This window comes from Cheilinus undulatus, linkage group 3 (assembly GCF_018320785.1).
Source record: "Cheilinus undulatus linkage group 3, ASM1832078v1, whole genome shotgun sequence".
Classification (NCBI taxonomy): domain Eukaryota; kingdom Metazoa; phylum Chordata; class Actinopteri; order Labriformes; family Labridae; genus Cheilinus; species Cheilinus undulatus.
The window spans coordinates 44,220,546-44,246,853 of record NC_054867.1 but is presented as its reverse complement, the minus strand read 5'-3'; the positions used below and the strand labels follow the sequence as shown (position 1 = coordinate 44,246,853).

The window sequence follows — 26,308 nt, the reverse complement described above, 5'->3', positions numbered from 1 at the left end:
GTTGAGACAAAAAACAGGCGCAAATGGGTAAGACAAAGATTAAATAACATGTTTAAGTCCAAAGAACAGAAGAGAGGAAAGGTTACACTTACATCTTTGAAAACACGTAAATCCGCAACACAAACCACCACTCTGACACGGTGATCATCCCTCTGTGCAGAAAGACTTTGAGAATCTGCTGAGTGGATGTCTACCAAGGAAGAAATAAAAAAAAGATGAAGAGGTAAAATTAAAAAAAATGTCATGATCATTTTTGTGATTTTGTTTCTTTATTTGCTAAGCACAGAGCATCTAAAGTGCCATGGTCAAAGATTAAAAAATGCTGCATCAATGTTTCACCAATAGCATATAAAACATTTTTTTAAATGGAAAAAGCTGAAAATTAGAAACTTTTTTATTTTTTGGATGACTTGACAAAAGAAATGATTAATCATTGTTAGCAATATAACACTGACATTATAACAAGGCTTCCTTTATGCTTTTTCAAGAGAAACAACAAAAAGCTGTTAAAAAAATGAAAGTATTTTTTGGTAGGAGACTTATCTGTTAAATTCAAACATAAACTGTTCAAACTATAATCTTTAAATGTATGTAATACAAAAACATGCACCCAAATAGAATTGTTATTCAACAAAATTCTAACTTGAAAGCTGCTCTAGGTATGTCTCTTATATTTATCATCCTGTGCATGTGCAAATACCTTTCACCTTAAGTGTTATATATGCAGACTTGTTTACATCTCATCCATTTTCACTCTTTACAGTCAGCATGTCCGAGACTGAACCTTACCTGAGCTGATCCCCTCACTCAGCCCTCTGCTGTAGCTTTTGGGCATGTGCATGGCTACTGACTGTCGAGGTGAAGAGCCGCCCAGGGCAGTGAGACCTGATGACTGAGAGACAGAGCTGGAGGGTCCAGGAGAGGGACAGGGAGACAGAGTACCTGTCTTTAGCTGGTCGTTCTCGGCCTTCAGGTTCTCCACTGTCCTCTGCAGACACAGTAACACAGATTCAAAAAATTATAGTTCAACTGCCAATTTAATACTGCAGTGGTGAATTCTGAAGAGCACATTATCATCACAAGAGAATTTTGGAAACACATAGGAAAATATAACCTGACATGTCTAATTCACATTGCAGTTGTGTGTTTTTATCTCCCTTTGATGAAATGTCAAGGTCAAATTAAAGGCTTATTTATAATCTACACTAGACAATCATGCTGATATGGACAAAGCTTTCCTTGTGTACTCTGCATTCATTTGGTCTGTACTTTTGCAAGTTTACTGAGGGCTTGCAGACATGGACTAAATATTGCAACGCTATCAGACATCGAGGGGGGCAGTGTTGAGTAATGTAGCCAGACCTGCAAAACACAATGTAGAAGAATGATTTGAAAAACAGCAGAGCTCTTTAAAGGAAGACCATACATACATATATTTGATGTTAGTTTGCTCTCAGTAGAACAGCTGATTGGAGATTGGTCCAGAAATGAATTCTAGTTGAACAGCATTTGGGGATTTGTGAGAGAACGACGATATGTTTCGATGTCCTCCTCAACATAACGTACGTGCGAGTATATGGGTAGTGACATTTCTATAGTTAAAAACATATGAATGTATTTTCTGTGTAAAGGGAACATAAATGAGCCTTAAAGGCAACATTATATAAAGATATATGAATATAACTTCAAAAAGCCAAAGTAGATTAAGGAAAAAAAAACATTGTGCATTAAATACTGTAGACAAAGGTAAAGATGTTTCTGAATTCTAATAAAATATAAATAATACAAACTTTTACTTGATTTGCTAAAAGTCTTTAAGAAGTTATATTACAAGCTGAACATGTGAGCTATGTAATAAGAACAGATCGCAGTATCCCACCCACCTGCATGCTGGTCATGGCATCCTGCAGCTGCTCTAGCTGATGGGCAGAGCTCAGAGCCTCCAGGCGAATGTCTGTCAGTTTACGCTCCTTCTCCCACAGCTCGGTACGCAGCTCTGTCACGACCTTATCATCCGCCACCTCACCTCCCTCACAGAGTCTGCAGACATTCACGTCAAATAAGACAATATTAAAGAGGTGTGGAGGTAGGCAGGACTGGCGTACCAATGTATTTCAAAATAGGACTTGAATTTCTGGAAACACAATAAACAGGAATAAAGTGCGTACAGACAGCATGTTTTTCTGTATATACAGTGCTTAACAAATTTATTGGACCACCTGTCATATTTGTCTCAAAGGCCATCCAGCATCATGAAGTCTTTCATTTTCAGTGAGCTCTCCACGTTTTACCATTTTGAACAGGAATGAATTTCAAGCTGAATTCACCTTTTTATACCCAAATTTGAGCCGGCTCACTGGGCTTCTCTGAGAAGTCAGAAATTAATCAAGCATAACATTCAACCACTAAAACTAATTTTTCTGTTCAGGAATGCAAGTAAATAACTATAATTTGACATATTAAACAAGAAATAATAATGTGCTTTACTATTTTTCCAGTTTTTTTGTAAATCGGTAAATTTGAATATTCATGGATAACAATAATAATTATATTTTAGCATTAAAAATATCATTTGGGTTAAAGAGCTTCTACATATTGGTGTATTAACCATTGCAGAAACATAAAAAATGATTTTGGTAATTACCAATGCTGTTAATTTAGGGCAGCTGTGGCATAAACCTTACTTTGGGTGGTGGTCTAATAAATTTGTTAAGCACTGTATGTGCTCCATAGTCACTTACAGTTTTACCATTACCACGATGTAGTTTTTGTGATTAACTGTCCCGTAACTTTAAGAGATAACTACAAGAAAAGTTTACCCTGCAGATGTTGCAGAGGTTGAAGATTTCAATGAGGAGGGGAGGTTAGTGCCATCATGGTGGACTTTAGGTGAGGAAGGTGCAGAGGATTCTGGGGTAGAGATCTCTTCGATGTCAGCATAAGCCCCTGATTGTTTGGACCCCTTCTTACTGAAAGCCTTGTTGAAGGAGCTGCGTAACTGTATAAAGGAGAAATATTTTGTTAAACAAATGACATGTCAAACATTACAGTTGGCTTAATTTGAAGCTATTTTTAAAAGCCCTTTTAGGCTGCTTCAACTTAAACTGAGGGGTGTAATTCAGAGTTGTTTAATTTGAATGAATTACAAGGATCTACGAAACCCAGACTGTGAAATCCATTCCCCTGTTAAGTTTCAAAAACACATCTTCATTAACCAGTTATACATCATCAGCATAACAAAACACAGCATATTTACACTAGAGTATAACAAATGGATTCTGCAAACAAATTCTACAGTTTAAAATAATCAAAACACAGTATGTGATGGTTCTGTGGCACAGTTGTAGAAGTCTGACACAGAAAGTTTCCCAGCGTTTCACAAGTATGACTCATAAAGTGCATGCAGACTGGAGAAGAGCAGCGGGGTGGGGGGATATTTACTGTAGCAACATCACTCACCTCAAAGACCTAAAATAAAAAGCAGGGCAGCATGAGGGAGAGACCAGAGACCAGAGCCATACTTAATAACAAACATTGAACAACACAGGAGGAAAATAGCGCACGTTCACAAGCAGGAGAAAAAAGTAGGACAGTGACTGATGGAGTGTTTTTTTTTTAGATAAATACAACCAAAGAAACACTGATTCAAGTCTACAGCTGGCATACACAAATGCCATATTTCTCCTATTTTTTATGATAATACTTTGATCAGCAAATGTCTGCCTCTATCTTTGGATGAAACTTCTGTGCACAGGCTGAGCGAATAACAGAGGAGGCAGTCCAACATTTTATTGCACTTTATAACTTCTAGTTCTCTTTAAGGTAGATTAATAAGACAATGGTGAGTTATCTTATCATTTACAAATCGTGGCAATTTAAATCATATGATGAGATACCAAAAAATGCTTTTTTATCTTCCATTTTTTTCATTTTTAATCTGTAAAGTCAATGTAATATTTTGCTAAGGTGCTTAAGATATAGTAAAATATTTTTTATAATCTCTAGGGGGAGCAACACACATGACAGTGTGTCCTCAACCTGATGTCATTAATTCCAGTCATCTGTTGTTCTTATAAAAAAAAAAAACAAAAAAAAAACCATGGGTTAAACAACAGAAATGCATGGACAGGTATTAACGATAAAAATCCCAGTTTTATTTGAGGTACTTTATTTGGAAAAAATAAACAATGAGCTAAAGAGTACTGCAAACAAATATATATGGAGGATTATGCTCATTTCAAGCAAAAAGGTCACTACATGGAACTTGCTAAAGACTGATGCTTATACATGATATCTATACTATAGAAAAAAGTTAACATTTTCTCTTAGACTGGAGTTGGACAAGTTTAAAGCAGTGTGGAAAAGCTGGATTGAGTTTATATACCCAACTAGACCTGATTTTAATTAAGTTAAGACAAAGGAAAAAATGTGCCTCTTGTAGATCCCTTGGTTCACTGCTACAATGTTAAGATTACTGTTACTATGTGTTTGTGTTGTCTTGTTTCTTGTTTTTTCACTGTAAAATGTAAAATGAAAAATGTCCTTTTCAAAGACTGGACAAAAGCATCAAACTGTAATCACTCTTTAAACAAACTAGTTAAAGAGGAAAATAATGAAACCAGTATTTTAAGGACATGTGACTTAGAGTCCTGGGTTGTTATGACATCTAGTTTAAAGCAATTGATTTATGTCTTTGTTTTTTTTTTATAATGTTGTTTGTGGTAAAAAAAAAAAAAACAGCAATGATAAGGTGAAGTTTTGCGGAACCTGGATATGTGCTGTACCATGTTTCAATAAAAAGACAATTATAAAAACAATAGTAAAATGAATTCCTCAGTACTGTTACACATCCACCAGAGTTTCTTACCCAGCCTTTCTTCTTCTTCTTCTTGGCTTCCTGCTCTTTAAGACTTCCCATACTGGAGTGACTGGTGGTGCTGGCGAGGCTGGAGATGCTTTCTGACGAGTTCTGGCGATTGATTTGTGGTTCTACATGCCAGGGGAAAGAGAAAAACACTGAGTATTTAGAAGAAACTTTTTATGAAATTAATGTTACCTCATATTTGTGGAGTTTATCTGGGCTGACAATCCTGCCATGCTGTGTTTTCCATACCTGCATCTTTAGGAGTCATCTCCTGACTATTGAGGGCCCCATGGATGATTTCTTGGGCTTCTGTATTTTTGGCTTTCAGGATCTCAATTGTGTCCTTTAGCTCATTGAGCTCAGAGTCCTGCAAAGTGAGTACACAATCATGTTCATGTTAGCTTAGAGGCTGGTAACTGAAGCAAGATTTTCCTTTAAGAAGTCTTGTGAATGTCCCTCTGCTTTCAAACAGACTGACAGGTTGTGTTGAGTTGCTGATGACAAGGTTAGTCTGCCATTTGACCCACATCTCATTCCAAGTATAACTGATGATCTCTTTCACTGACAAGGTCAAAAACAAGGCAGTTACGAATGATCAGACTTTTAGTTTATCATCAACAGTATGTCCCAGTGTTATGGACCTTTATGTTCACAATCCTTTGTTTGAATGAATGAAAACGGCAACATTTCATAGGTGGTACAGCATTAATTAATATCAGTATAAAACCCTGATACCTTTTGCTCCGAGGAGACTGACAGTGTCTGTAGGCGGGCTGTCATCAGCGCCAAACTCTGTTCGAATGCTGCTACCAGATTAGCCTTCAGAGGAAAACAGAGGTGGAAGACAGACAGAGACAGAAAAGATTAAGGTTTGAGACAGCAGACAGGTATGAGTCACCGGCTGCACTGAATCGGTCAGCAGCCTCACACAATCACGGCAAATCAGACTAATGGCTTTCTCCATCTGCAGGGAGAGGAGGGAGAGAGGGAGGGCTGGAGGAGTGGACAGCTGTGGATGATGTCAGGGATGAAAGAGGATGTTGGGGTAATGGTGGTGATGGAGGGCAGCTGTGCAGCACTGAGGAACAAACTTCATCAACTATTATGTTTGACCTTTAGACTTTTGTGGTTCACACTATTTCTGCTGATGATTCACTGCTTAGGAGCATTTCTGTCACAGTACACAAACATTACATTCATGGCTGCTGACATGACTGGTTGATTTTGAAAGGAGGGTAACAAAGTCCCCTGGCTTTTGACATGGTTTTCTGATTATTTGGATTGAACAGCACTCTCTTCTCTATGGGTGCTCCCTTTTGTTATATTTATCCAACCAAATGACAGGGCACTCTTGAAAGTAACATTAGTTAAATAACACAGAGAATATCATCTCTCTATTGCTATTAATAAGGGTTTCACCTGATTATCGGCCTAGTCGATTAGGCCTGATATCTTGCTTGATATTTGGCATTTGGCTAATAACCTGTATCAACGTTTTATTTTTAGCCAAATGCTGATACTACAGCTACTTTAGTTTTACTGGAAGTTGAGTTTTCAAATCAGGCTACTTTCAGTGAGTGTTTTGCACCCCTTCTGGTTTCCTGCAGCTACAACTACTCTGTGCCATTTCTAGTGATACTAGAGCTCAAATGTTAATGATTGCTTTATATCTTGAAGTATGGAAGTTATCATCATACACTCTTGCTCTATAGCGGATGTTGTGCTTAATATTTTATATTTAACTATAGCTTAGCTTAGAAGATATTTTCTCTCACTACTGCTTGTTTTTTACCTCTTCTTCTCACCCCCTTCCAGTGTGCCAAATATTTAGCTATTCCTCTTCCTCCTTTACTAAAAATGGCACCTGTACCAAATGTACTTACCTTTACAGCTTTGGAGACAAGCGTTTCTCAGTCTCAGTCTGTGGTAGTTACCAGTAAAACAACTATGTTTGTTTTCTTTTTGCATTGAATTTTTATGTGCAATCACATGGAGTAACTTACATTTGAATCACTAAAACTTAGTAATGGCTCATTTTTCTTTAATGTGTATCAATTCCAAGTGTTCTCTCTCATGAACAGACTAATAATCGGCTTCAGCTCTGAAAAATCTATATCAATTGACCTCTGCTTTAAATGGTGAAACTGGCCTATGAAGAGCATGCCTGTCATTGTGTTGTAAAAGTGGAAATGATTTGTAAAAAATACAACAAAACTCTGCTGTGGTGGCTTAAAGGTGTGTTGTACCAACTTGTATTTAAAGTAGCAATAATAACATTTATTAATAACATTTATATTCACATATCAAGTGTCTTTAAAGGCCTAAAATCCCTGAATACTTGTCAAAAAATGGGCAAAAGAAGGTGAGATGATTAATTGGTTAATTAGCTAATTAGGTGAGAAATTACTACTTGATTGAAAGAAATTATAGTTTTTTTTACAAACTTGTCAATTGTTTAAGTATTTAGAGAGCTATCATTAATTGGTTTTATACAGATTATCTTTAGTTATCATTGTTATTTGTTATTATTATTTGCATACATTATTTTAGCTATTGGTTTATGAGACAGTGAACAGGGAGAATTCACTTTTGGCCCTAAAAAATAAAGTTAATACATCAACTTTTTGATACAGTTTAAAGTCTCATGATTGTATGATTTTATTAAAGATTAATGTTAACAGAAAATAGTTTCGGGCTTTGCATACATGATTCAAAGTTTGTTAGTGGAGTCAGCTTTGCTTTGCTGCCCAGAAAAGATGTTAAATGACAAACAACGTCTCAGCTTGAAGTCCACTCAGAGTCAAACACAGGTGAAAGAGACTACGGAAGCATTTGTCCAACAAACCTGGCCTAGCTGCTACACCCAGCATCCAGAGGTGCAGGGCGGTGGGAGACAGGCAGGGGGCAGCAGTGAGCCCAGCAGCAAATAAGCCAGTAAGGTGAGAGAAATGGACAGGAGCATTAGGGGTAGGAGCAAACTTTTCATAATAAAAGCATGTACAAAATGACATAAAAACACATAATAAAAGATTTTTTTTTTTTACAGTCTCTCAATATGTTCCATCACCCAGGTTAGTAGATAGTTAAGCAGATGCAGCAGGTTAAATAAGCATAAAAGGCAACTGTTGGTCTGAGTGACTGCCTAAAATTTAGTTAAGCACAGTGGTTAGGTGGTGTTCAAGCTGCTTCAGACAGACTCAAGCATTCTAAAGCTGCAGTGTGAAACAATAGGAGGGTGGGGGGAATGTTTCACCTGGTTCAAACAAACAGTCAAAGCAAGTTTAGACGGTTAGGCACAAACTTATCTGTAGAAAGGGCATTGCAGAAGGATTACAGTGACAATGTGGAGTGTCAGTGTGACATGTGAGAGTATGACATGTTTTCTTAAATCTAAATGATGGCAGCCATCCAGGTAGCCTGCAGGTTATGGAGCTTTTGCTTGGCAAACACTCCTCATTTACTGTTGGATATCCATTTTAGCTGTCAAGTAAAAGGACTAAATGCTTAAAACATAGCTGATTAGGTATTTTTGTTAATTTCATACAGACTGACTGGTTGTTGTTACTTTCTGTAAACATAACATATGCTAGATTTATCCCACTGCACCAATGCTACACCTTTTTTCCACATCTCACCCTCACAAAAATGCAAAGCAGGTTTTTAACTTGTCGAAGTATCTGTATTTCACTCAATGACTAAGAGTAGTTGTATTACATTTTGGCCTGATTGCAGTGTAATACAAGACCTGGAGAGCATCCAGCACATTAACAAATTAGCTTACAAATGTATACGTACATTGGCAGAGAGCTGCATGGTCAAGTCAGCAACCTTTTCCTGGGAGGATTCCAGCTCTCTTCTCAACTTGCGGATTTGCTGTGAAAAGAAAGAAGAGAAGGAAAAGAAATTTAAAAGTAAGCTGCAGCCCTACAGACAGCATAGAATGAAAAAACAAACAGCAACAAGTGGTGTAATGTAAACAAGTTTGATTATAACAATAGAACATTATAATATGATAGGATTTTTTACTTTCACCACCAATACATGATATAAAAATATGAAGGTTATTATTCAATGACAGCAGATAAGCACACTCCATTTACAAGAAATATTAAACCAAAGGATGAGAGTGGATTTTACCATTTTTTCATGCTTTATGAGCTGTGACAGTTTCTTTATTAAATGTAAGAAGGTGGTGATAAAAGGACAAAGAATTAAAGATTAAAAAAATGGACCAAGTTATGAGCTCCTGAGCTCTGGGGGAGCTGAACACAATCTGATGAAGACGTGTTTTTAACAGGAAATGACTGATGGGTGATGCAGACAAAAGGCACAATGTGAGTTGTGGATGTGCGTCACGCTGGTCTTACCTCTCCTTGTATCCTCTCCTCACTCTGAAGAAGGCATGGTAAAAAACAAATGATAAAGGGGGATGATGTAGAACTCAAGGGATAGTCATGAAAACAACATATCCCCAGTCACAGGATGCAAAACCAGGCCACTAGAGGATTTTTTCGCTGACTAGGAAAACTTTAAGCCCATAAACCTTTATGATCAAAGCAGTTTAAATAAACTAACTGTGCTGTAAAAATTATGTGCTTCAAAGTCATATAAAATGATTACTTTTCTTTAAGAATACATGGGAAAGTGTAACAAAGAAAGTAACAATCCGAAAAGAACATCATACTGTTCAGTCTTATACAGTGATAGTATGTCTACTCACTGCAGAATAGTTGGATGAAGCATTGGACGCCAAAGACAGCACAGAGCCATGCACTGAAAAAGACAAAGGAAGACATAACTCAGGCTTTGAATATCAAAATCATTAAATAAATTATGTTTACTACAGTACTAGATATCTGAGACATGTTAATAAATAGTAATTTATTGCAAAATGAAATGCAATCGCTGATTATGAGGATCACAATAAAATGATGTGCATGAGTTCAATGTGATTTTAAAGGATCTCTTTTGGCTTTTGAAGACATAGCACAAGAGTAACAAGTGTTTGGCTGAAGTAGGATCAGGGTAGACAGGTAGATATGTGGATGGCTTACATAAACCTTGAATAATTCAATTTAGGTTTAAGAGGACTTAAATGTCCATGACAGCAACAAGTTTAGGTTTTTCTATTACAAGCATTCATTTCACTAATTGCTATCAGGAAGAATTTCAACAAATATATATAACAAAAACAAAATACCTAACCTGACACACTAGACAGACTGTTTCACATATCTACTGCTTGGTATATGTCTCACATCTGTCTGGGTAACCGCCTGTAGTCTTTTTGAGAGGGGAGGGTGATTGGATGAACATTATTTCTGTCTCATTCCTTACAGGTCAATCAGAACAATGAAACATATGATATATTGGGCATGTGCAGCTATGGAGAGTGAACTGCCTCATGGATTTGAACTATTAGTGGAGCCAGGGATGCACAGATACCAGTATCGGGCATCATTGATGATACCAAGCCTAAATACTTGTACTCAGAGAACATTGCAGATCCTGTGCTCAGAATCATTTTTAAGCATGATGTAAGCCTCTTATTATCTGAGTATGTAATCAAAGCGGGAGACATGTCTGCAGTGTGGTAATATTTTAACACAGATAAGGATGACAAAAGTAAAGGAGAATGAAAACTAAGCACTAAAAAATGCCAAATAGAGAGATGAAGAACATCAGATGAAAATAAAACAAACTTTAAAAATTATTTTTTAAAAATTATGCTATTATTAAGTACTTCTACTTGTATTCTCTATCGGAGAGTACCCAAATTTGGTTCTTGTAGTTTTGCTCAGTCTGTGCATCCCTTAAACAAACTCACACCAAAGCTGGTCAGGAAAAGTAGAAAAACTTTTCCACCAAGAAAGCTTGCAGTGTCATTCTCTGTTCTTCTCGTTATAAAAAAATGTTGTACAGTTCTGATAAAACTGCTGCTGTAGTAACATGCAAGCTAATTGCTACACTGGTTACCTTTGTTTACCAGCTTGCAGCACAACTAAACACCACCCGTAACTACCACCTTGTTCTCCTCAAATGATGCCAGTTGGTCTGTATGTCTCAGACCCTGCAAAACCATTTCAGACTGTGGCTTTGCAAGAAGGATCTGCTTGATACTTTGAAAGGTTACAAAATTCCCAGTCTATAGTTCAACTTAATTTTGTACTTCTCATTTCAGAACAATATGTTACTAAGCCTTTTCATATCATCACAATAAACTTAATATTTAGGTAGTGATGTGTTCCAATTCCATTTATCTGAGATTAAAGGGGCTGAATTATTGGCTATCACATTTGGATCTCAACTCATGACTTCAAGTCCTTATGTAGCCCCCTCTATTTATCTTAAATCAGGACATCAAGACCTCAATCTTCTTTGCTTTTCGTGAAAACAAAAGGTCTTGTGAAAAATGCAAAACAGATTTCCTGCATTTTTAACCAGCAGCTCTTTTTAATCTGAGGCCATCTTAGGCGACTACCCCTTCAGGCTCACCATCGTCCCCTTGTTCACGGAAAGACCCGCAGCGCATCATGCTTTTTGGACGGTCAGCCAGGGACATACTGCTTCCCAGGGGGGAGGATCCATAGAGATCATGGGCTGACTCACTAGGGGGACCAATGCTGTTGGAGCGTGATATCCTTGGGGTGCCACTAGAAATTGGGGCAACTGTCATAAAAGAGAGATGTTTGGAAAGACAGTGATTAGCAGTGATAAAACTGCAGAACGCACTGCAGTAGTGAAATCCTCTCTCAACCTCACCCCCAACACTCACAGTACACCTAGGACTGGCAGCCTTTTTCTGATGACTAAGTGAAAGGCAACACTACGGTTCCACAACATTCAAAGGAGATAAATATAGCCCGACTTGACCCCCTACTGCCTCCATCTGCAGCATATTTCACACTTTAACTGAAGTCTAAATGAGTGTAGATACAGGACAGTTATATTCACATTGTCAGATCTGATAGTGTTATAATTAGATGTAACTTTGTCATTCAGACATGAGTGGATCTACAATGACAACTTGTTACAACATTTTTGAAGTGTAAAAACTAACCCAGACTCTACTCTCAGTGAACTTAATATTGCTGTCCTCAATCATAATCAACGATAAGACACACAGCTTATCAAAGGACTCAAGTCTCATTAGTTTCAAAGCCCACAGACTGAGTGCTTTAAAAACTTGGCAGCCAAATGGAGAAAGCAGACTCACCCACGTTGGTGAGAGGAGCTTTGCCAGAGGAAGGGAGGAGGTGGCGGGTTGGAGAGGGTAGCTGAGGGGGGCTATCACTCTCTGTCATGCTCATGATGGTGTGGGAGTGGCGCCTTCCTGGTTTGCTACCATCACTATCTGACAGGCTTGAACCATAACGTCTGAAAAACAAAAAAAAGAAGTCAATTTAACTTCAGACAGTGAGGACTTGTGGTAGTGATTTTCAAATAGATGCTGGGAGAATAATTGTTTTGACTTACTCTAGGCCTTTCTTCGGTAGAGTATTTCTGTCTGTTTGCAAGCTGTAAAGAAAATGATAAAATACCATTAACAGACAGTAACCAGTACATGTCCAAGGCTCTTAAAACACAGGAATTTCCACTACTGTCAAGAATCATCAATACACTGATATCAAACTTCTTATGGGTCTATCTTTGTAACCTTTGTCTGTATCTAGCCCATACTGCACATTAGGCAGGAAGCAAGTGAGATCATCTTCACCTTGACAAAGACAATTTCAGAAAGATCTAGAAATCCATCTTCTAAATGACACCTCAGGGTCTTATTCTCAGAAAAGGCTCATAAACTTTGGTTTGCTGGTATGTCTGCTGCCAAAAACACTTACAGCCCACTGAAAGAGCAGTTCAACCGCCTACTGCCTGTTCTAAACACCAATCTGCTGCTGCATGGATGGAGGTACTGAGTTTAAGAGCAGGTTTGGGTTCACAGGAAGGTAAAAAAGTCCAAATGAGGCATTTCAGTTAAATAACACATTTTTGCTTTAGAAAATAAAACATTTCATACCAGTGTAAGTATCATGTACAGACCGTTGTCCTTTGCTTTATGTACAGGAAGAGAGAAAAAGATAATGTTGTTTTGGGAAATTTTCATTTGGTATTGCTTAAGCCTAGCACACACTGAAAGATTTTTAAAATCTTAAGTGATTTTGAAAATGTGAGACCCCACACATGACAACAGATACTAGCAAATTTAACAGTTTTGTTCTTTTAGTGTGTGATGTGCAATGTGAAAACCAACACAGCACAGCAAACACTGACAAATTCTGTTGACCAAAAACCATAGTCTTGACTCTCAAAACCCCAAATCTCATGCAGTCAAATGCGACTTAAGACCAAACAAACTAAATGTGGCTATCTGTTTGCTACCTGCTACATCTTTTGGGGCAACAATTTCGCCCTGGCTCCACTTCTTATCAGTTCAATTGTGGTATGCTTTACAGGTCATGTTGTATAATCACTTGTGTTTTTGCCACAAATCAATAAGTTGATTGTCCTCTTCTGCCATTCATCTAACTTAATTCTTCATGTTTACTACTGTGCCATGGATGTGTTTGCTGTGCTTCCTCATTCTGTCAGCTTGCTTTTTTGCTCTGTTCCACATAACAATCCTGCTTGTGCTTTCTTGGCTGTCCTTGGTGTTTACTCCACACATGTATGTCTGTCTGTCTTTCATTTATAAGGAAATATTACAAAACTGTGAACACTCTTTTGCTCTTTGTGTAGTAAATAGATGTTTCATAACCAGCTGAATCAATAAATCATGTGTTCAGTTTGAAATCCTCTGTTTGCACTCTTCTAATGATATCACCTACCTATCTGGTAGGTTGAGGGATGTCCTGCTTCCTGCTCCCCAGGTTCCCGTACCCCTCTCTTCTTTTTCATGTGACTCAGTTTTGACAAACCTTGCACTGGAAGGCACACTCATCTGCAAGGGCAGGGACTCCATGCTGCGGTGCATGCCAGTCAGTTTGGGGTAGAGCATCGGTGATCCGCTGAGACTCAGGCTTTCACTGGTGAAAGAGCCAGGGGAATCGATGTGGAGCACGGGTGCTGGGCTGGGGGTGAGGCGGGAGGGGGCATGGGAACCAGCCAAGTCCTGAAGCTTAGAATACGGGGGAACTTTGGGAGGCAGGTCCTGGATGGTCACACAGGAGTCGAGACTGTTGGAGTTGACTTTGTCCAGGTGAGCCAAGCTTGGAGGACGACCCAGAGACTTTGTGTTCAACATCCTAGGAAACAGGCACAAAAATATTAAAATATGGAAACTAGGGGGAATTCCTTAAATATCATGGATAAACAACTTTTTGGCATTCAAATTGTTCATAACTCAGCACTAGACCCATTTATGAGTGAGATATACATTTCTTTTATCTAATTTTCCACTGAACCTCAAGCAATATCCAACCAGGAAGAAAGTTAAGACTATTTGCCAAGGTTTTGAGTCATCTGTCTCCTAAGAGTTATGGCTGTATATTTCAACACCTTAAATCCACAGCAGCAATGTTTTCTTTACTCTAGAGCACTATTTTGGAGAGAGTTCCATTAAATTTGTTTTGTGGGTTATGGGAGTAACTGGAACATTGTTGAGGAGAGAAATATTGCTGTTGAAATTTTTAAGGTGGCAGTTTAATATCCTGTAAAAGCCACAATTTCACTATTGCTTCCACCATAAATGTGGTTTATTGAAAGGTATTTAGACATACTAAGTATATAGAACCAAATTAACTATAACTGCATGGCTAGAAACTTCTAGAGAAAACAACACAGTGGGTAGTGTTAAGCCTGAAAAAAATATACTTATTAGTATCAATATCCAGACTTTTCATGACCAACATAACAATGTAGTTGTTGTTTTCTGGAACTATAAACCACTGCTAATAATACAACACTTTTGAAATATAACTGTTTTTATATATTCTATTGATTTTTTAGACAGGTAGCAAGGGAGTAGTTTTATATTTATATGATAAAAGAGTGCATATTACTATTATCATATAACTTGCATTTTTACTTTTATCATTAATATTCATACTGACATATAAATCAGCATATATTTTATTCTTTTAATGTATTTATATTGTTTCTAACACATATTTTCTTTTTTCTGTTTCAAGCATATACAGATTAGACTTCTTTGTTGTAATATATAATAATGATGTAATTTATCCAGTGCCATGTTTGTAACTTGTAAATAGTTTGTGTAGTTTTCATCATTGCTGATTTATTTTAGCTCTTTAAATCATCAGTTGCTTCAATAATTTTACCCATACTGGGCTGCATAAAGTGAACAATATCTTATATTTAAATGAGACACCTTGGTGTGGTGGGGGATGACAGCTCAGGGTATTTGCTGCTGCTGGTCCGTCTCAGGCCATGCAGTTTCACAGCAGAATCTCCAGTGGACTGACTCTCCTCTCTTTTCAGAGAACCACAGTCCATGTCAGCACCCACAGCCTTAGCCTTGGCTCTCTCCTTCTCCTTTTCTCTGTCTGTCTGGTTCACTGGGCCTGTGGTTGTTCTATTAGCCATCTTAGTGCTGCTCGGATCTTTAACCCTGGGGCCAGTGGGGGCTATGGGGACAGGTTTCAAAGTCAACAGACTGGGGTCAATAGTACCACTGGCGGGCCGAGGTGCTGGCCGCCCAATCACACTGAGCGTGCTGGATTTGGCTGGTCGAGGCAGGCTGCGGTACTGAATGCTGTTGCGGGCATTGGGCCCCAAAAAGCCCTGCTCACTGCTGGCATCAAAACTGTTCTTTCGACCTGTGGGTGGTCCTCCTCCTACAGGCTTCACAGGGATGCCAGATGACTTGGGGGTTTTCCCCAAAGTTGCAGAGCCACTGGAGATGGTGGCTCCCCCTGCTGTCAACACAGTGGCAGTACCAGTGGCAGTTGGTGGTTTCTTGTAGACAAATGAAGCTCCAGCAGTGGGTTTAACCAGACCTGATGGGGGCTTTCGATGTTCTCCATGATGATCCCTGCCAGCATCTGAGCGAGACCGTTGCAGACCAGCAGTTCTAACTGAAATCTTGGATTTATCCAAGGGCTTCTCACTTTTTGGCGCTACATAGAGAAAGACAGTGCATTTAGATATCAATACTGTCAAAATTATTTCAACAATTAATCAGAGGGGATAACAGAGGCAAAATATTAAAAAGAATAAATGATAAAGACAAAAATAAGATAAATGGTTGATTTGCACTTCACTACACACCCACAATAAAGGTAATCATTCAAGTCATTGCAGTTTAACAAGAGAAAATAGCTGCATTTAATCAAAAGGGCTTTTTGGTAGCAATTATGATACAAGTAACCTACAAACCAACTCTGACTTAATGTGTCCAAGAATATGGTAGAAAAAAGGTTTGATTGTTAGTCATTTACTAGAAACACATGGATAGAAAAGATTTGCAAAAAAAAAAGAAAAAAAAGAAAAAAAAAAACAATATCAAAGTAGTCCAATTGGACAAATTTAAAACACAGTCAAAGAGAAAGTTATGATAATAATACAAGCATCAAATGGAATCTACTAAACTCCAGCAAGAGCACATATACAATCAGATCTAATTTAAATCTTTTGTGCTTACAGCTAAGAAAATTAAAATAAAAGGCTAAGAAATGTTGGTATTGGAACTCAATTTGAATCATTTAGTGACTGCCTATTTTGTTTTGGATTATATAAATTTAGCTGCTGCTGATTGCAGACATCCAGTCTCCACAGACATTTAAAGAAACAGGGTTATTTCTGATATAACAGCAGAAAAATGCATTTGGCCTCCAAGCTGAGATTTACTTTTTTTCTTCACTGAAATGGATTTCATGGTGCACTTTTTTCCCTCTAGGTTGCTTTTCTGTGCTACAAATCAAAACCTGGCTTATGCTAAGGGGTATATTCCAGCATTCATCTTGACACCATGCAGATATCCGCCTTGGCTGCTTTACAAAAAAGGCTCTGTTTTACATTTGGACACAGCTTAAAAGGAAATAATGGTTGACATACATTTTGCAGTTTAAACAAGTTAACAACACTTGTATTACACCGAATTCCTAAAGTGGAGGAAAAGTAGCCAAAAGTTAAGGACAGGATACAGATACACATGTAAAATAGGATACCTGCGACTTTTAATGCGCTCTGAGAGGTATGCGTGATGGGAGAGGTCACGCCAATAGGAGGGTTCCGGCCCTTCTTGAAACTTCCAGGTTGACCTAAACTCTGAGGCTTCTTCAGCTCTCCTTTAAGCCCAAAATCTTCACTGAGACTTGGAGGCTTCTTTCTCCACTTGCTTGGGGCCTCCGTCTTGAGACTCCCTGTGTCAAAGCTGCTACTTTCAAGCTTGTGACTGGCTTTGCCGTCTTCACTGTACCAAGAAAGTCCACTTTCCACCAGGGAGCGCTTCTCTGCATCGGTGCGTAGCTGCAGAGGGAGGAAGGGAAGAGGCACAGTGTGAGTAACAATCAGTCATGGTGTGTGTTATCTGTAGAACTGTAATCTTTGTTTCATCTGAATGGCATTCCTGAGGGGAAGAGGGAGAGATAGACTGATATGCCCCAAGTGGATTAAAGAAAAGCACAGAGGAAGAAAAAGGAGAAAAAAATGTTTGTGAATTTAACACTTTCATAGATGAACAAAAAATGAAGAAAAATATAAAAAGACCCCTTAGGAGTCAAGAGCTTGAGCTTTTTTAGCAACTGTTCTGTGAAGGACAAAAAGAAAGCAACGCTTTAATAGAAAGCTCTCATGTGGTGATTTGAGGAGGTGGCACCGAGGACAAAATTGGGCATGCTGATTTTTGGCACCCTGTTAATATATTATAAAGGGACAGATGGCTCATTGAGTTGCACTAATGTTCGTGTCTTCCTACCCAGCAGCCTGGAAGTGAGCAAAATGTCAACATGATTTCCTGTGAAAGAAGCAGAAATGCTCATCTAAATTGATGAGATGTCTTTAAGCAACATCTTTACTTCTCTATTTGTGAGAAATTAAAAAAAGATGAAAAAACAGTTTGAAAAGAGTTTGACTTCTTAAAATGAGATTCCTCTTTTACAAGAGTAGATATTAAGTAAATGCTTATAGGAGGTTTAGGCTGGCATCACTGCTTGAAAAGGTCACATTTTCAACCATAATTTGCTTTCAAACTTGCTGTGTTATCATGAACGATACACCTATATACAATGCTGTGAGAAAGTATGTATGTGCCCTGTTCCTGATTATTTTTTGTTGCACATTTATCAGACTTAAATGTTTCAGATCATCAAACATATTTCAATATCAGAAAAAAATAAACTGAGTAAATAAAATGCATTTTTTAAATGGTTTCATTTATTAAGCCATATAAGCTATCCAAACCTACCTGGCCCTATGTGAAAAAGTAATTGCCCCCTAAACCTAATGACTGGTTGTGCCACTCTTGGCTGCAATAACTGCAAGCAAGCATTTGACATAACTGGCAATGAGTCTTTCACATCACTGTGGAGGAATTTTGGCCGACAACTCTTTGCAGATTTTTTTAAATTCAGCAACATTGGAGGGTTTTTGAGCATGAACGTCCTGTTTAAGGTCATGCCACAGGATCTTGATCGGGTTTAGATCCAGACTTTAACTAGGCCACTCCAAAACCTTCATTTAGTTTATTTCTGTTTAAGCCATCCAGAGGACTTGCTGGTGAGTTTTGGATCATTGTTCTGCTGCATAACCAAAGTGTGCTTGAGCTTGAAGTTACAAACTGCTGGCTGGACATTCTCCCTAAGGATTTTCTCCACAGAGAACTGCATACATTGTTCCATCAATTAGGCAAGTTGTCAAGGCCCTAAAGCAGCAAAGCGGCCCCAGACTGTCACACTACCACCACCATGGTTGACTTTTGGTATGATGTTTTTTAATGAAATGCTGTGTGAGTTTTACGTCAAATGCAACAGGATTCTCACATCATGAAAAGTTCAACTTTTGTTCGTCAGTCCATTAAATATTTTGGGGATGATCTTTGGGATCATCAAGAGTTTTTTTGGGCAAATATGAGACAACACTGTGTTCTTTTTCGGTCAACGGTGGTTTTGGCCTTGGAACTCTCCCATGGATTACATTTTTTGCCCAGTGTCTTTCTTATTGTTGATTCATGAATACTGACCTTAACTGAGTCAAGCTAGACTCTGCAGGTTTTTAAGCCTTGTCCACACAGAGACAAAAACAATACATTTCCATTTCATTTTGAAAACATTTTCCGTGTGGATGAAACGTCGATACGACAAAGAACTTGCGTACACCCCTGAACTTGTCTCTATGTGGAAGGGGCCTAGACGTTGTTCTGGAATCTTCTGTAACCTCTTGGATGAGTCATCAGTGTGCTCTTGGAATACTTTTGGTAGGCTGGCCAGTCCTGGGAAGGTTCACCACTGGTGCAGCTTTTCTCCATTTGTGGATAATGGCTCAAAATGAGGTTCAGTGGAGTCCCCAAACCCTAGAAATGGCTCTGTAACCTTTTCCAGACTAATAGCTCTCAATGTTTCTCATATGTCCTTGAATTCCTTTAGACTGCGGCATGATGTGTTGCTTTTTGGGATCTTTTAGCCTACTTCACTTTATTAGACAGGTTCTATATAAGTGGTTTCTTGGTTCAACAGGTTTGACAGTAAGCAGGCCTGGGTGTGGCTGGTGAAACTGAACTTAAGCTTTCCAGAAAATGTGGTTGATCATAGTTAATTTCTGAAATACAAGGGGGGCAATTACCTTTCACATAGGGTCGGGTATGTTTAGGGGGCTCTTTTCTCTGAAAAAATAAAATTATCATTTAAAAACTGCATTTTGTATTGACTTTGCTTATCTTTGTGTAATATTAACATTTTTTTGATGATCTGAAACAATTAAGTGAGACAAAGATGCAAAAAAATAAGAAAGGGACAAATACTTTTTCTCAGCACTGTGCATTTGTAAGCTTAAAGCATGAATAGAAACTTTCCATGCAGCTTCAAATGTTAAACTCTGGATGTCCCATCAATCATTCTGCACAGTGAAGCTCAAACCAATAAACAAACAATAACAATATTCCAACCATAATTCACTGAAGAGGGGCTTTAGGGTTTAGTAAGTCTGCCGGAAGTTTATGTGTAATCTTCTGTACAGAACAAAAGCTGAGCTGCTCAGTTCAATGGCAGTGGTAAGGTCGGTGGTTTCTTTTTGTTGCCTTGACAAAACAAAGGACTTGGGTTTGACACAAAATACAACGAAAATCACAGGGTGAAGCACTGAAAATGAAAGCTTTATCACTGCTGTTACAAAACACACTAGAAAAAGAAAAATCAAACCTTGTCACAGGCTTTAAAGTTCAGTTTTTTGAGCTCACCATAGCAGAAGAGTTGCGTCTGGATCCCAGAGGAGTGTTTGGGAGGGAGTTAAGGGAGGAACTGGCATTGAACTCCTCAGAACTGAGGTTTTCTGAGCCATCACCGTCACCATCACTGAGCCCGCTGCTGATGGAGCTGCTCTCATCCCAACTGTAACAAGACAGGAAGACCCTTTAGCAAAACAGCGCTTTTATCAAGTTAATGGCAAACATACTGTTTGAGTGAACATTGGGTAAAGCTGCAGAAGACTGTGTTCAAAGGGTGGAGAGGCTGGCAGCAACAGTGATATGTCCATCTGTCTGCAGTAAGCTGCCTCTGGAGGTGGTCACATGCTCAAACAAGCAGGTAATTTCAACATGGCTGCAGCTGCTTTGATTCAACTAACACATCAGAGGCCCAGACCATACGGTGGTCAAAGCTTCAAGAGGGGATTGTGAAGTTTAAATGGAATTAGGTGTGGGTTACTTACTCATGTAGTTGCCCAAACAGAGGCTCTCAATCCATTGAATACTATGTAGAAAGCATATTTCCCAACTATGGCTTCACACTGCAGATACTTGGGTCTAATAACAATTATATTCAAACGCTTTTGGTCCTTATAGCTGTTAAACTTCACTCATTCTGGTCCAACCAACAGCTGAGGAGCCTCATTCTAAGCTGCAGCTGATGGTAATGTTATTAGTTAATGCCAGATTTTATGTACTTAATGACAACTTTGTAGTTTTAAGATTTTAGTAAAGCCCAAATAACACTAGTGGTGCCGATTCAGTGGTTTGTGTATCACTGACTGATATCATTGTCATATTCCATGCTATTTAATGCATTTGCAACTATTGGTCATACTATTAACGTTCCAAGGTACTTTAAAGTACAAAAAAGTAATAAATCACCATGACTGCAAAGCCAGCAGTTTTTAAGAAGGGCCTAACACACTATGATCTTTAAGTGTAGCTTCAAGGAAAACTTTACAGGACATGATAATAAATCATGCTGCATAAAAAGTATGGCGACTGACAGCTTATGTTTAAGACAGCGGTCTGGTTTGCTCTAAAGAGACAGGATGAGGGAAATCAGAGTGACAGGATACTAAACCCTCCCTGACCTTTCCCTCCACCCCTCAAAGAAGCCCTGCATCGCTCTGAAACAGATGCTGCCAGACTGGCTCCTCATGCAAAGCAGGGCCTAGACAAACTGCTCACTGGCCATCAAGTCTCTGGATGGATCCGCTGAATACATTTAACCAGCAGATACCAGAATGGAGCCTCTCAGTCAACCAAAACATTGCAGGAAAAACAATGAAGTATAAGACTGTAGGAATAAAAATGTTGTACATGTTTGAGAAGAGCAATAATGGCTTTTTGGGATTTTAAAATTAGATCTCCAGAGAGATATTATTTAAAGTCAAACTCAGATTTGTATAATTACGTTCCCCATCATTACTCCTGGCAGCCACAGGTGGAAATCAAATTTATGTTGGCAAACAAAAATGTGGCACAGCCGACAAGGTAGATTAATAAAACGTTGTTGAAGCTGAGTCACTGCTAAGCTGAATTGGTTCTTTTCCCTTTCTTCTGCTTTCCCCACTGAGCTGAAATGGTCTTTGTGGCTCTGCAGGCTGCAATTAGAAGGAGCATGGAACATGGAAGTGCATAGAAAAATATAGGGAGACAAAAATGGCCCATACTCATTCAGAATTGGATTTAATCACACGGCTGCAGCTGAGTTGTATTTGCAGTTTTAAAATGGAGAAGAAGCTTGACACTTTGCATTGTTTTTTGTTTGTTTGTTTTTTAAGCTGTCGGAATAATAAAAACATTACAGTAAATGAGTCTTTGTTAGCTCTCTGGTAGGTCAGCTGACCTACCAATCAGAGACCACTCTCTCATATAGAAGTGGAAAAAGTACCAGACTTTAGTACTTAAGTAAGAGTTCACTTACTTTGGTTTAAATCTACTTAAGTAAAAGTTTTGGTCTATAAATCTACTCAAGTAAAATACAAAGTAAGGCATTTAAAGTTTAGTCAAAGTACTGAGCAGATACTTATGAAACCCAAGGGAATTTCACTGTAAAGTATGATTAGTCTTTAATGTGCAGTTACTACAAGAGAATATGGCTCTTCAACCAGGTTGTATATTTCATGGCATGACTTAACCTAAAGTAAAATACAATAGCTAATTGGGGATGAAAAGAGGGATCATTTTCTCACTATGTGCAGCTGACCATCATGAGTAGTGAACCCTAGCCCTTACTGCATCAATGCAGCATGGCATGGAGGCGATCAGCCTGTGGCACTGCTCAGATGTAATGGAAGCCCAGGATGCTTTGATAGCGGCCTTCAGGTCATCTACATTGTTGGGTCTGGTGTGTCTCATCTTCCTCTCGACAACACCCCACAGATTCTCTCTGGGGTTCAGGTCAGGCCAGTTTGCTGGCCAATCAAGCACAGTAACACCTTGGTCATTGAACCAGCTTTTGGTACCTTTGGCAGTGTGAGCAGGTGCCAAGTCCTGCTGGAAAATGAAATCAGCATCTCCGTAAAGCTTGTCAGCAGAAGGAAGCATGAAGTGCTCTAAAATTTCCTGGTAGATGGCTGCGTTGACTGTGGACTTCAGAAAACACAGTGGACCAACACCAGCAGATGCCATGGCAGCCCAAATCATTACTGACTGTGGAAACTTCACACTGGACTTCAAGCAACATGGACTCCGTGCCTCTCCACTCTTCCTCCAGACTCTGGGACATTGATTTCTAAATGACATGCAAAATTTACTTTCATCTGAGATGAGGACGTTGGAATGCCAGATTTGTAGCCCATGTCTAGGATTCATCTGTGTGTAGTGACTCTTGCACTGACTCCAGCCTCAGTCCCCTCCTTGTGAAGCTCCCCCAAATTCTTCAATGGATTTTGCTTGACAATCCTCTCAAGGCAGCGGTTATCCCTTAAGCTGGTGCACCTTTTCCTACCACACTTTTTCCTTAGACTCAAATTTCTATGAATTTGCTTGAATACAGCACTCTGTGAACAACCAGCTTCTTTAGCAATGACCTTTTGTGGCTTACCCTCCTTGTGGAGGGTGTCAATGACTGTCTTCTGGACATCTGTCAAGTCTGCAGTCTTCCCCATGACTGTGTAGCCTACTGGCCCAGACTGAGAGACCATTTAAAGGCTCAGGAAACCTTTCCAGGTTTTTTGAGTTCATTAGCTGATTAGGGTGTGACACCATGACTTTCCAATATTGAACTTTTTCACAATATTCTAATTTTCTGAGACATTGAATTTTAGGTTTGCATTATCTGTAAGCCATAATCATCAACATTTCAAGAAATAAAGGCTTGAAATATTTCACTCCATGTGTAATGAGTTTATATAATATATGGGTTTCACTCTCTGAAATGAGTGACAAAAAATATTGAACTTTTTCACTTTTAGATGTACCTGTATATCTTGTTGCAAAGCACATACTTGTTGACAACATAACTAACATGAGACAACTTTAAATTCTAGTGATTTTAACAATTTATTAAAGATATTAAGTCATCCTAATACACAATACTGTATATTTGTCCTTCTTCTTTCACTGAGGCCAAGAATCAAATCAAATCTCTGGGTAATTCCATCAAATGGGAAGAAGCTTGGCAACAAGAGATTTTGTCTAACACACTAACAGTAATAGAGAAGGTTAACAAAAAGTCAACTTGTGAAAAAAGATAAATGACCTTAGGGAGTTTTACAAGAGGAGAGAAATACCTACATTAAATTTAACTGAGGAATCAATACTTTTTCACACATCATCAATAAGGAGAATACTTTTGATTCGCATTAAGTCCACATGTCCCTGATCTGTTAGAACAATACCACCTCTGTCAAGGGAGCCATGAATTACCCCACAAGGATGTCAGCCTACGAAGAAGCAGGAGGAGGACCACAAATATTACAAGCCAAACTTTCTGCTCTCTGAGGTAAAATCCAGACAGTGAGAGGGTGGGAGTATACGCCAGCAAAGTGCATACTTTGTACATAGGGTGGCAATTAACTTGTTGTTTTTAGTGGCACAACTCCAACGTCTCTCTGATTTGTGTGTCCGGGCGATAATTTTGAGTCAGGTTGCTGCGAAAATGTTTTGATTTAAGAGAACTGTAAGAGATGATTGGTGTGTTGGCTTGGAGAAAAAGGGTGAGTACCTAAGAATCAGTGTCCAGGCTTGGATCTGGATCTAACAAAATCTCTTAAAGCACCAAATGGACATGGTTCAGCACACAGACAAACGTACAGGCATACAAGTTATTAAGTCATGGAAAATACATGATTTAGAAGTTAAAATAGTGCACAATATTTTTCATAGTAACATTAACATAAATAGCACAAGGTAAAAACGCATCTTGCAGTCCACTTTTTCAAAGTCTATTTTCTGCACAAAGCACAGCAAAGACAAGGCTCCCGGGGTGCAGGCTTATGGCAGAGTGAGGCATCTCTATTATACAGATAGCTGTGGTAGCAGAACTGCAGTGTCATTCAAGAGTAAACTGCTACAGATGTTACAGTTTTGGATGTAAACCATGCTGTAAACATACTTCCCTGTACTTTTCATGGCTTTGCTATAGTATTGCACACGTGTAACCAAAGTAAACAAAACTATGAGTTCTGCTCCTGTTTTTGGGCAGAATCCCTTATCATTTAGAGACAAAGGGTAATTAAATAAGAACAATTTCACGAATTCGGCTGATGTTACCACAAACTACCATTACTGTACAGTTAGCTTAGTCATGTTTAGCTAAAAAATTAAGCTATTGGACATTAGTACCTCTAGCAGTGCGAACGTCATGACACTTACGGAGCAACTACAGTAGCATGTCAGAGAATTTAACGACTTTTAAAATATCTCAAAAGACTCTGACTCTGTTAATTATCACTTTAATCATTACCTTGGCGATAAAAGTAAAGTCCTTCGAGCCCGTTGTGCTGACCGCAGAGGAGGCACTTTACCAATCAGGACACGACCGCTCATTTGTGACCGTTAATTGGTGAGCACAACTCCCTTGAATAATCCGTGTATGTTCGGAGATTTAAATTCATATCCTCTCGAGCAAAAAAGCACCTTTTTTCTCTCTCATTCAGTGAGCAGAGCAGAGCAGAGAGAAGCAGTTTACTGCTGGACAGGCAACACCCCCCTCTCATAAAAAAAAAGAGAAAGAAAGGGAGAAAAAAGGAGGCAGGAATGAGACCAGAGAGACCCCGATGCTCCTAAGAGAAATGATGACCAACGGCTGTCGGACTGAGCAGTAACCATGGTAACGCCCATTACTCTACTGCGCTGTAAAACGTCACCAACCAGGAATAACCATTTTATTTTCAAATATTTCACTCTGAAATCACGGAAACTTTTCACTTCAACATTGAAGTGACAAAAAGTCAGCTTTTATGTTCAATAAGTGGGGTTGGGTTAGCCCTTAAAGCAATTAGAGGGCTATTAATGTCAGAAACATTTAGCCTTGCCAAAAAGCAACATAGTTCAACAGTTCAGCCCCAATAAGATGCAGATAATGTTATCTGTTAACGTCTCTCTGAGGTCAGAGAATTGTAAAGTTAATCCATGATAACCGAATTTTTTTTTTTTAACCCTTATTAATAACTAGGGATGCACGATATTGGATTTTTGCTGATACCTGATGCTTATAAAATAATTTCAGCTGGTACCGATATCAATGCCAATATTTCAATGTAGTTCTGACCTAAAATTTCAGTCCTTAAAACATACTTTAAAGGGGACATATTTTGCAAAAATCACTTTTTCAGGATTTTCTAAGAATATATGTGCTGCTGGCCTGTCCACAATCCCCTCAAGTACCAGAAAAATCCACTCCCTCTGTCCCTCTCTTTCTCCACCTTTCTGAAAATGTGTGCTGAAACAAGCTGTTCTCAGATTTTCCCCTCATGATGTCATGTGGGGAGTTAGCCCTGCCCCAAGCTCCTGTTGGCCCTCCCCACTTGGAAGAAAATTCCTCCCCCCTCTCCTGATTCTCCTCTCAGCTGCCGGCTGACAGGAGGTTCAGGTGAGACACATCCATTAACCCACATCCATTTTCTGAGAGG

General features: G+C 38.8%; 1 protein-coding gene across 7 annotated transcripts in view; it reads right to left on the bottom strand.

The window, feature by feature from the left end:
* The window catches only part of nav1b (neuron navigator 1b), a 163,859-nt gene that overhangs the window by 9,752 nt on the left and 127,799 nt on the right, over positions 1-26,308 (bottom strand). For 4 of the 7 annotated variants that reach the window (XM_041782722.1, XM_041782721.1, XM_041782727.1 and 1 more), the window contains 18 exons: positions 20,217-20,367; positions 16,993-17,293; positions 15,195-15,942; positions 13,693-14,109; positions 12,341-12,382; positions 12,081-12,241; positions 11,360-11,533; positions 9,585-9,637; positions 9,232-9,255; positions 8,660-8,737; positions 7,710-7,718; positions 5,600-5,683; positions 5,114-5,231; positions 4,868-4,989; positions 2,820-2,998; positions 1,884-2,040; positions 790-988; positions 93-190 (listed from right to left, as the gene is read on the bottom strand). In XM_041782722.1, coding sequence (XP_041638656.1) covers positions 93-190; positions 790-988; positions 1,884-2,040; positions 2,820-2,998; positions 4,868-4,989; positions 5,114-5,231; positions 5,600-5,683; positions 7,710-7,718; positions 8,660-8,737; positions 9,232-9,255; positions 9,585-9,637; positions 11,360-11,533; positions 12,081-12,241; positions 12,341-12,382; positions 13,693-14,109; positions 15,195-15,942; positions 16,993-17,293; positions 20,217-20,367 — 3,115 coding nt within the window. The remainder of the gene's footprint in view (positions 1-92; positions 191-789; positions 989-1,883; positions 2,041-2,819; positions 2,999-4,867; positions 4,990-5,113; positions 5,232-5,599; positions 5,684-7,709; positions 7,719-8,659; positions 8,738-9,231; positions 9,256-9,584; positions 9,638-11,359; positions 11,534-12,080; positions 12,242-12,340; positions 12,383-13,692; positions 14,110-15,194; positions 15,943-16,992; positions 17,294-20,216; positions 20,368-26,308) is intronic. The other 3 variants (XM_041782724.1, XM_041782725.1, XM_041782726.1) reach the window with 3 other exon arrangements.